General features: G+C 39.6%; 1 protein-coding gene across 3 annotated transcripts in view; it reads right to left on the minus strand.

Annotated features, from left to right (window-relative positions):
* The window catches only part of AJAP1 (adherens junctions associated protein 1), a 444313-nt gene extending 432703 nt beyond the window's left edge, over positions 1–11610 (minus strand). For 2 of the 3 annotated variants that reach the window (XM_069740960.1, XM_069740961.1), the window contains exons 1-2: positions 11348–11450; positions 10581–11190 (exon numbers count right to left, since the gene is read on the minus strand). In XM_069740960.1, coding sequence (XP_069597061.1) covers positions 10581–10609 — 29 coding nt within the window. In that variant the 5' untranslated portion in view covers positions 10610–11190; positions 11348–11450. Of the gene's footprint in view, positions 1–10580; positions 11191–11347 lie in introns of all 3 variants that reach the window. The other variant, XM_069740962.1, reaches the window with a different exon arrangement.
* Positions 11611–12257: the final 647 nt, after the last annotated feature.

A 12257-nucleotide genomic window follows, 5' to 3' on the forward strand; every position in this document is an offset into this window, starting at 1 on the left:
GAACTATCATAGCCTGTATAAAAGCCGAGACAGGGAATGCAGCAGCCGTATTGTAATGATTCTGGATAGCAAGAGGATGCTACAACTTAGCCATAGAGATAAAGGAAGCCAGAAAACACTGAAGAAACCATTCGGATAGTGAGTGTGACAGCACAGCAGTAAAGATAAGTGAGTGAGGAAAAGAGAATATTCTATATTTAACCGTCAGAGAAAGAAAAAGGAGAGGTCCTCCATCGTCTAATAAACTGTGAGGCAGGATCAGGGAGGGACACAGAGCTGGGAGCTGCTGCTTTATCAGTGTGGTTATAGGGCTGCTGCAATTCACACAAAGTTGAATATTAGCATGGGCAGACATATAATTGGTGCAATGTGTGCAGCTGCACAGGGGCCAAGAGATACGGGGGCCACTTTCACCTCCAAAGCAAGTAGAATTGTGCCTTATGAGGAACTACTGAACTGTAAAGGGCTCATATATTGTTTTTGCACAGGGGCCCTCTCTCTTCTGTGTCTGCCAGTGCATATTAGTGTCATGTTTCAAGGGTAAAATGTATAGTTAAAGGGTTGGTTCAGTTTTGGGAACTCATATTTATACACATAATTAAGGAAATCTGCGTTAATACAAGTACCCTGTGTCCAGGATCCTCAATTCTTGGCCATAGCAGAGAGAAGCCACAGTATATTGAGCATCTTGCACTCTGGAGGACTTGTCCTATCCTGTATTACACAGAGAGCTCATCAATATGAAAGGACAATGTGTAATACATCAATTCACCACTGGGGGAGCTGCAGAGAAACTGGACTCTTATTGCCAAATTTCCTTACAGATTGAGGCAGATCGATGAGAATCTCAGTAGTTGGACAGTGTAAAACCAAGTTTTTATCAAAAGGTCCTTGTAACAAATAGGGATTGTACAAAGCTGAGAACATCTTTATTCATGAATGACCAGAAGCATCTTAATACATTCTTAATACATTCTTATATTATATTGATCTACATTATGATTATTGTAATATAATAACCATCAAATCATTGTTAGAATGACTCAATGTGTTTTATACCACATAAAAATACATAGTAATTCACATTATAACTTTTATCTTCAAAATTTGCAGCAAAATGAAGCAGTATAATAAATAATATATTTGTCATGATCCGTTCCGGAGTTTAGTCCTGTCTGCTCTTTCTCTGGGTGGATCATGTGAAGGGTTAACTTTGATCTGCCTCATTCTGGGCTCGGGTTTGCTATTTAGCTCCCAGGTATCCTGAGGGTGGTGTCAGCTATAGCTCTGTCTTTGGCGTGGAACCTGACTCTGGAAGCCCTTGATGTGTCCTACTGTGAACCCAGACTTGTCCTGTGTCTGTTATCTCCCCCTGCCTGCCCTTTCCCAGTGTCTCTTTGTTTGTCTGTAGTTCCACTTGACTCTCTGGTTCTGATCTCCTGGCTTGGCTTTTTGACTCCGTTTCAGTTTGTTCCCATTGTACCGTATTTTGCCCGTCCTGGTCTACTGATCCCTTGCTTTGTCCTGACTATCCATTCTGTCTAAATCATTTTGTACTGTTGAACAGTCTTGTGCTCAGACTTGGCTTTCCTGACCTCGCTCTCGCCACTAGGTGGCGTCTGTTCAGTTGCTCTGTGTGTGCAGTCTGGCTTCCCTACCAAGCTCCCCCTGGTGGAGGTTGCGCTGCACTGCACTGCAGCTGCATGACAATATCATTCCTGATATTAGAGGTATAAATCTTTCTTAAAATTACTCGTGATTGTGCTTTACTTTGAGTTTTATTGTTGTAAATAACAAATCATAATAAAGAATTTTTATAAGTATTTGTCACACTGGGTGAAGGATAAGCAAGTGCACAACAGAAAGAGGGAAGGGGGAGCCCAAACACTAGGGAAGTGTGGAGTGGAGACCCCTAGACAGATCAAAAATCACCCTGTCTGCCCTAAACGTCCCCTTTGTACCTACTGATATTGCCGAGCAGGAACCTAATCCCTGCCTGACCCTAGCGATAGGCCCTGGTTAGGGAGTTGATGGAGTACACTAGTCAGTCCCCACTACAACTAAAGACAGAAAGGGTAGACAAACAAGGGAATACTTAGCTTTAAGGCCACCGAGATGTCACGCCAGCAATATTCTAAGAGTCTTCTGAGAAGGTACAAACTGTCTGTTAGTACATCCAACTAGACAGAGACAGGTAAGAGCTAACAACGGCAACATGCGCAGACATGAAATGTATATAAACCCTCCGCAAAGGTGTCTAATGAGCAGCAGAAAGTGGAGGTAACCATTGGGTCCTAAAGGGAGAGGGATATTGCTCCACAAAAGTTACAAAAATCTAGAAGGTGCTTCAGCTAATCACAAACACTTCTACAGCCGGATCGAGAATGAGGGTCAGTCACCCCTGACACAACCATCACAGTATTCCCCTTTAAATCTTAAAGAAGAAGGTAAATTATTATTGTTTTCCATTTTGCCTAATTGATTTTTTTTTAATTAAGAAAAGTGTTTCTTTGATCAAAGAATGCTCTTCCTTTAAAGCAAAGCAGCCAAAAAGAACACTTCACTTGACTAAATGGCTGCTGTAATAGAGCACTTATCAGGATCTTCAGAAGCAATAGCATCCAACCTTCCCGCATCTCTAGCAATTATAAATGTCTGTACCTTATCGTGTTGTGCCAGTCAGCACTGACCTAAGGCACGTCTCCTAGTGACACAGTCACATGTGATGACATATTGTCAGGACTAAGCACGGGGTGGGAAGCATCACAGCCGGTGTTTCTGCTGAATCCGCACCTTCTAGGATGCTACAAGATGATGCCGGAGATTAAAAATAAAATTGGACTTTTTTTACGCAGTTGAGTCTTATGAATTGTAAGAAGTCTTGTAACTTTATTGAAGGACGCAGAAGGATCTGCTTAACCAAATTGATTATATGCTAAAAAGGTTTCTGAGGTTCCAGGAATTTAACAGGTTTGGCAGACCCCCCCATGATGGTCACAAAGAGTAAGAAAGGGGATGCATTTTAGATCAGCTTTTTTTTTTACTTTGGTTTTCAGAAAACATCACTGCTGCTCTCTCAAGTGAATGAGCTGCGATGATGGAAACTATGGACCTGAGTGAAGCAGGTTCTTGGAAAAAAACAATTTTTTTTTCTAAAAGTAAATTGTTATACAGGGCTATTAGGAATCTTAAGGGACTTTTTTTAATTACAAGTCAAACAAAAAAAGTCCTAGAAGCTCATTGTGTCAAGATTGGGAAAAGGACAATTCTATGGCAATAGGAACCAGGAACCATGATGAGGAGAACATCTTTACAAGCTCTTCAGATGACAGATAAGCTCTAAACAGACGATGACATCATGTAAGGATAATCATTTTGTTTTGGTAGTGTCAATGGCAACAATGTAGGGGTGAGAACTTCTTTATAAACTCTTGAGATGACTTCCAGGGGTGAAGCCCTAGAAGATACAAAGGGCAGAAGTTGCATCTAGAGACCCTTATGATTTAAGAAGCTAAAATGCCACCTTGCCACAAAGGAAGTCATTTCGTAGAGTTGAGTGAATTTTTCAAAATTCGGTTCCGATCACGATCGACGGTGAATATTGTATACACATGAATGTCAATGGAGTCAATGGGAGTAGAAATGACCGAATATGTTCTCAATCGATCGCCAAACATAAATTCGGCACAAATAGGGTACCAACATGGCACGAATATGGCAAAATTCAGATTCGCCGATCGCTTCCAAGCATATTCGCTCAACTCTAGTCATTAGCATTTTGATTAGTGCATTTTTGCTGAGTGATTTTGTTACAAACTTTGCACTGGGGTCCATGAATTTCTAATTATGACTCTGTCTTAAGGTTTTAAGTACAAAACAGAAAAATGAAGAGTTAAGTTTGCAGCTGACAGAAATAGATGCCAAGGACAAAAGTTTTTGAATGTTGAATATAATGTTAAAACTCATATGGATGGGCTAGACGTGACTCGTACAAATGTTTTAAGGAGTTCTCCTACATAACCATCATAAGTTGTCACGTAGGGAAATAAGTTGTATGAGTTCTTGTTCCAACTCCCTTTATAATAACACAAATGCAATAGAGGAGGTATGACAATCATCATAGCGGTCTGGTAAATTAACAGTTCAGACTGGCACTTATCAAATGACTAAAAAGGTTTCTACTAGTGATGAGCGAGTATACTCGTTGCTCGGGTTTTCCTGAGCATGCTCGGGAGGTCTCCGAATATTTTGGCGTGCTCGGAGATTTAGTTTGTGTCCACACAGCTCCATGATTTGCGGCTGCTGGACAGCCTGAATATATGCAGGGTTTGCCTGTTTGTTAGGGAATCCTCACATGTATTCAAGCTGTCTAGCAGCTGCAAATCATGAAGCTGCGTCGACACAAACTAAATCTCCGAGCACTAACGAATACTCGGAGGACATCTGAGCGTACTCGGGAAACCCCACGCAACGAGTATACTCTCTCATCACTAGTTTCTACCAAATCCATACACATAGAAAACATCCAAACTTCGTGTTTTAGCTCCTTCCTCAGGTATCACATATATAGACACCTGAGGAAGGAGCTGAAGCGAAACACGTACTATGTATGCAATTGGAATAGATCACTTTGATGCTTTGGAGAGTGCAAGTTGGAAGTGTCCATCTATAGGCAATGCGGATGATGGCTTTACCGCTACCATTGCAAATTGCTTGAAAAGAGTTGTTCAAATCTGGTGCCAAGCCTTTACAGTTGTTATCCATTTCCTGGCCAACCCTTTCTAAATGAATCAGCCCTTGTAAAACAAGAATAGAATAAACTTACCTCTCGCACTGGTGCCGTTCCAACGCTATTGACTCCGGATCTCCCGAGGCTCACGTGACATTGATATGCCAGGTGAGCCCTGCAGCCAATCAGTGGCATTATTAGGTTTCTGTGCTCTCACTTTTTTCCACTTGCCCAAAATTTGTCCAAGTGAAGTGAGAGCACAGCAGCCCCATTACGCCCACTATTTGGCTGCAGGGCTCACATAGCATAAGAGTGTCATGTGAGCCCCGAGAGACCAATCATGGACATCACTGGTATGGCACCAGTGTGGGAGATGAGTATATGTTATTTTCATTTTGCAAGAAGTCCTGCTTAATTTAAAAAGAGGCTGTCTAGATAGTAAACAACCCCTTTAAGACAATCTTTTCTTGTTCCGTGACTGTTTTTTCTCTTATCTCCAATTTCCATCTATATTTTCTCTATGGTTAGGAGAGGTGAACAGGGAGAAAGGAAAGAAGTTAAAATAGAAGGAGTAAAAGATGAAGGTAAAATAAAGTGTTAAAAAGAGGAGAAAGACAACAAAAAATAGAAGGGAAAGAAAAAACTGAGAAAAGTGAAAAAAAACTAAGAATCTTAAGGAGAAGAAGATACTGTACAGCTCTGGAAAAAATTAAGAGACCACCACATCAAAACCCTGTCATGGGCAGCCCAATCTCCAGACCTGAACCCCACTGAAAACCTCTGGAATGTAATGAAGAGGATGATGGATAGTCACAAGCCATCAAACAAAGAAGAACTGCTTACATTTTTGCGCCAGAAGCAGCGTGAAAGACTGGTGGAAAGCATGCCAAGACGCATGAAAGCTGTGATTAAACATCATGGTTATTCCACAAAATATTGATTTCTGAACACTTCCTGAGTTACTCATTAGTATTGTTGTTTCTAAATGATTATGAACTTGTTTTCTCCGCCTTATTTGAGGTCTGAAAGCGCTGTTTTTTTTTAAATTTGACCATTTCTCCTTTTTAGAAAAAAAACCCAAAATGTATTGATTGGAACTTCGGAGACGTTGTCAGAAGTTTATAAAATAACAGAACAATTTAAATTTTACTCAAAAATATACCTATAAAGAGAAAAATCAGACAAACTGAACATTTTGCCGTGGTTTCTTTATTTTTGCCAGAGCTGTATGTGTATGACATTTTCGAATGGTTTTGCTAACTCTACGGGCCGATTCTTTATTGTATTTTCTACAAATTCTTTCATTTGTGCTTTTTTTAATTTAAGCATTTTTATATATGTTTCTTCGGTTTTTATGTTTGCCTGTATGGGCGAGGTTTTGGCTTTCTAGCTGTTTATGGCTAATTCATCAATTTGTAACTCTTTAAAAAAAATTGCTAAATTTTTCTCAAATGTACTCCATTCCTTCTTCTGAGTGATTTTATACATGCATGGACCTTTAGCAGACATTTTTAAGACATCGTAGCGAGACATGACCTAGAAAGGCATAAAAACGGTAAAAATACAAAAATAAAGAACATTTTTGATTGTGCACAAAACTCGTGAACCATGGGGACCTTTTTTGAGTCACGTGGTGCAGAAAACGTAAACAAAAGCAACAAGACAAAAAAAAGTGAAGTGACTTAAAAAAACACAAATGATGAGTTGAGCCCTCTGTGATTGGTGAGTAACCGTTCATTTGCTGGAAAAAAAAAATAATGTTCCGGACAGTCCTTTATTTTTACCTCCAAGAAAGGAAATAATGTCATAAAAAAACCAGAAATCCTTCGTTCATCAAAAAATATTCTTGATGGAAGAAGTTGGAGGTTAAACAACATCCAGTCAATTGTTCTTTCACGTCTATGGCCAAACATGATATCGAGCCTTTCTCAGTAGACTCCGTTCTTTGCTTCCGAGGTGGTCGTATGTTACGGGAATGGATATCGTTGACCGCGTTCTTGTTCCAGTATTGACTGAAACAATCAATTTTTATGATAACTTTAACGTGGAGTCCATGATATTTATCCTCCCAATCCAAAGACAAGGAAGGTGTGACGGTTTGAGATAAACCCTAATGAGATGTCTTTGAAGGCTTCACAGGTCAAGGTAATGGAGTTAGAGGATCAGTCTATAATCATCGTTGAACTGTAATCTGGATTTCCTCCATAAAGTTACAATTAACTTTCCTCAGTATTATTGGTCTCCATGTGATAAGTGACCTGGATACATCTCAAAGTGTCAAGTGTCTACCCTTGCATGGAGCTGTCTCAGGTCTTGGAGGACCTAACATGGAGTTTGGACCTATTCTGCGCTCAATGCAATCCTTATTTCTTACCATCTAAAACAGAATTTAAGTTTGGGAATTTGGAAAAAAAAACTGTTTGAAATATTCTAATATGGTTTTCTGGGGTGATCGAAACGAGACAACTAGTCAGAACCTTCAAGTGTCAGACTGAGAGAAGACCTACAAGAACATCAAGGATCTACCTCTACAAGGGATGCCTGCTGCTCTGAGTAACCTTGCCAATTGACAGCAATGTGAATACGTGTAATGCCTTAGTTTTCCTCTGGGAGTGCTGTAGGGAAAGTCTCTCTTCCCCAGAGACCATCTGTGTGAGATTATTTGGGTGGGGCGGACTCATTTAGAATCTAAGATTCAATCTTAAAAGTTGCCCCAATGAGTCTCCCACCAGGTGAAGCCCACGGAGATGACCACATCGGATGACTACATTGAACCTTATGTGGCAAAACGGTATAGTCCCCTCTAATATATCAAAGCCCAGGCTGGAGGAAAGGAGTGGACTAGGTTGGTTGCATTTTTGCAAGACTATTACTGCATGCTAAGGGGTAAAACAATAAGAGAGTAAATGTCTCCATGCTGATGGTTTCCTTACACGCTTATTGACTTTCTACATTAACGACAGAACTACCCAACAATGGATCAATGAGTTGTTTTGTTATTTTGGCAACGCCTATGTGCTAATAATCTGTCGCCTTTTTAAATATTTTGTATAGACGCTAAATAAAGGTTAGCAAATGTTTTCATAAAAATGGCGCCTGTCAATGAGCCACTTCTAACAACTTTTTCTTCATTTTAGCAATTGTGACCTCAACATGTACAAGTAATTATCGCTCAATGTATCATCGGAGCATGCTGCTGTATATGAGGTTTGCTCGTGAAGTATATATAAATATATGAATACATACACAGCCTATCCAATAATCTAGAAGATATTCCGATAATTTGGCACTAGCTGCTGACACAGAACTATAATGTCATCTTGAATTTTACTGGACCCGATGTATAAACTTTGGGTATCTGCGATCAGACCAGCAATGTGACGGCAGCATATTTCATGGAAGCATTGTGCTATGCTCTGTGTCCCCGGAGAAAAGGGCCAATGGTGTACAGCAATGTCCGATATTACAGCACCTGTCACATTCGGTTATTTGCAGAATAAAAGATTATTTCTGTATTTCTAATGTTGGGAGAAATGGACAAAAAATATACAGTGTAAGCCTGGATAGGCAGACAGACGGGCGGACAGATAGATAATAGATATAAAGATAGATAATAGATAGATAGATAGATAGATAGATAGATAGATAGATAGATAGATAGATAGATAGATAGATAGATAGATTATATAATAGATAGACAGATAGATAGATAGATAATAGATATATAGATAGATAGATGATAGATGATAGATAGATAGATAGATAGATAGATAGATAGATAGATAGATAGATAGATAGATAATAGATATATAGATAGATAGATATTAGATAATAGATAGATGATAGATAGATAGATAATAGATAGATAGATAGATAGATAGATAGATATTAGATAATAGATAGATGATAGATAGATAGATAGATAGATAGATAGATAGATAGATAGATAGATGATAGATAGATAGATAGATAGATAGATAGATAGATAGATAGATAGATAGATGATAGATAGATAGATAGATAGATAGATAGATAATAGATAGATAGATAGATAGATTGATGATAGATAGATCAATAGATAATAGATAGATAGATGATAGATAATAGATAGATAGGTAGATAGATGATAGATATATAATAGATAGATAATAGATAGATAGATGACAGATAATAGATATATAATAGATACATAGGTAGATAATAGATAGATGATAGATAATAGATAGATAATAGATAGATACTGTATATAATAGATAGATAGAAGATAGATAGATAGATGATAGATAATAGATATATAATAGATAGATACTGTATATAATGGATAGATAGATGATAGATGTTAGATAATAGATAGAGATATAATAGATAGATAGGTAGATAGATAATAGATAGATAGATGACAGATAATAGATATATCATAGATACATAGGTAGATAATAGATAGATTTGATATCTGTCTCCTTTGGTCGCACACAGACAGTGACTGGTCTATGAGACACATTACAGGTTGCCCCTTGTTTATGAGTCTTGTGTTTCGGTTAGATGAGATTTTCTTTCCACCTGATACATATTGATTTTTTTTCACAATTTCAAAGCAATTCTTTACAGGAACCATCACTCCATGCGCAATAGGAAAACTATGTCCAAAGAGATGCTCCCCCTCCTCTGTACCTGGACCCTCCACCATGAATCCCATAGTTCCAGGTCTCTGCTTCTTTCCTCTCTAATTGCCTGAGTTCACTGTATCAGGGCTGTTTGGAGGACAGCAGTCATTTGCTTTGGCAGTTGCACTTTTTGTCAGAGCATTTGTTCCCCTATTAGGCAGCGCACAACAGAAATGGTCTCAAATTAACATAAATATATAAATACAGGATTCAGAAAACTCAACACAAAAGAAATGGAGTTTCTGGGATGAGGGATATTATTTTTTTTCCTGGATCCTAGCGCACCCTAGTGGCGATGGGAGGAACTACATGTTTGCTTTAACTCTGCTATAACACACAATATATAAAAAAAAAGGAAATAGCATTACCTTGTATTAAGATGGCAAAAATCACACTCAGCTTATATAATGGGACTTTTTTTTTTTTTTTATTGTCAACGCACGAGCAATATCATAGCTATTCCTCCGAGCATCGTACGGATAGCAGGTAGAGTGAAAACTTTACATTCGCATTGCAATACACAACATTTTACAACACCAAGGTTCTTCTCCAGGCAGAATCTGAAGATGCAATGTATCGTTCAACAAGGATTATACAAAAGAATGTCATGTTTTAGGACTGTATCACAGTGAAGCATAAAGGTAAACAAATAGAATGTAAACATGTAAACAAAAGAATCCACTGATTGTGCAAGTCTGTATATACATTACAAGATGTAGATGGGGGCACTTATTTTATGTATGCCACAGGTACACCCTGTCCGGTATGAACCCATGTGACCTTGACAGAACATGGCATTATATGGGTCAATGTATAATCCATGGTATGTAATAATAACCAGTCTCATAGGATATGATATAGTCCATTCTGCCCAAGTTCTCTATTACACAGAGGTCAAGGCAACTTGGCCCAATGCTAGTTCTCTATTACATCCCTATTGGCACAACTAATATTTAATAGCCAAATCTTGTCCTTTATAAGCCCCTAGAAGCGGTAAAGCAACTTGCATTCAGATCTATACATAAAAAAGAGGTTAATCATCAGCCAGTAGTGCAGAATACAGAGCAATCCTAATCTCTTGCAGACATCATTCAATTCTTTGCAAAATTCTACACTCCCCCCCTTTCCTTTCTGACATTGCATAAGAAAAAAAAAATGTAGGTCCATTGGCATAAGATTGATCTTACCTGATCCCCAAAAGCTGTTTAATCCACATGGTCACGTTTTAAATGGATCAGATCTTCATGCACTTATCCATCTGTGCTGCTTCCAGAACTGGATGTAATTATTATTACACAAGATACAAGAAAAAATAAAATAAAATAATGACAATTCACTAAGATATCTTATGTAAAATATGTGCAAAAAAAAAAAAAGAACAAAAAATTCAAGATATTCCTTAGAGATGTGGTAGCTAGGAGCTGTCTCTAGCTGTTGGGAGACAGAGCAGCTGGTTCCATAGAGGACATTCCTGCATAGGAAGCTTTATGGGGACATGATAGGACCTTGTTTAGAGGAGGGATCGAGGAATGGGGAAAGGAGAAATTGGGGCAGCAGGCATGAGACAGAGGAAGGTCTTGGTCTTTTAAATGCACATGTCCATATCTAGAGAGGCAGCCAGTTTGCATTTAATGCCAGGGAGGAAGGATGGAGAGGGCGAGAAGCTGAGATCCAGGAGCAGCAAGTTCTGGAGATGATGAGCAGAGCCTGGTCCTGATGATGAGGATGATGGTGGTGTTGATGCTTGTACAGATCTTTGCATCCACTTTTCTTTTTACAGGAGTCTCATATTTTGGGCTGCAAAAGAGAAAAAGAAGAAGAAGAGAGAATGGGTGGAAAGCATTGTGCTGAGCCACACAGAGCAAGATGCCAGCTGTGCCAGTGGCTGCCAGTGATACTGGGTGATCAAGGTAAGTGCTAAGTTGTAGAAGATCTGATATATTATCATACGTACATGAGAAATCTCCAGCAGCAGCAGCAGCAGCATGGACCCAGCACTGTGCTGTCTTCTGCTCTGCAAACCTCTATGCCAGGGAATTGCAATTTGGTCTCTGCTGTCTGTAACAGGCAAATGCATGCACAGTTAACCCCTCCTGCTCCAGCATGGCTCGCCTTGCATGCTTATTATTGAATTGCATCCTGTCAGCTCTTTTTTTTACTGTCCCCTGTGAGCTCCCATTGTCAACACCTGATCACACTTGTCTGCCAGTCTACAGTAACAGTGACCTCCCAGCTCTCACCTGATTGCTGCTCTGAAGCCCCCAGTTCTGACCCTCACCTCCCTCCTCTTACCTCTAATACAATGTAGTCCTATAAAGCCCTCCTTTCAGCACTTGTCCCATTTGTACCACTTGCCCCCCCCCCCTGTCCCACTTGAACAACTAGTGCCACTTGTCCAACTTGTTGCACTTTTGCCACTTGTGCCACTTGTCCCACTTTTTCCACTTGTACTACTTGTGCCTCTTGTCCCACTTGTGCCTCTTGTCCCACTTGTGCCTCTTGTCCCACTTGTGCCTCTTGTCCCACTTGTGCCTCTTATCCCACTTGTCAAACTTGTGCCTCTTTTCCCACTTGTCAAACTTGTGCCTCTTTTCCCACTTGTCAAACTTGTGCCTCTTTTCCCACTTGTCAAACTTGTGCCTCTTGTCCCACTTGTGCCATTTGTCCCACTTGTGCCACTTGTCCCACTAGTGCCTCTTGTCCCACTTGTGCCACTTGTCCCACTTTTGCCACTTGTCCCGCTTGTCCCACTTGTGCCACTTGTCCCACTTTTGTCACTTGTACTACTTTTGCCTCTTGTCCCACTTGTGCCTCTTGTCCCACTTGTTCCATTTGTTCCACATGTGTCACTTGTCCTACTTGTA

The sequence above is a fragment of the Ranitomeya imitator genome, chromosome 10, assembly GCF_032444005.1.
Source record: "Ranitomeya imitator isolate aRanImi1 chromosome 10, aRanImi1.pri, whole genome shotgun sequence".
Taxonomy (NCBI): domain Eukaryota; kingdom Metazoa; phylum Chordata; class Amphibia; order Anura; family Dendrobatidae; genus Ranitomeya; species Ranitomeya imitator.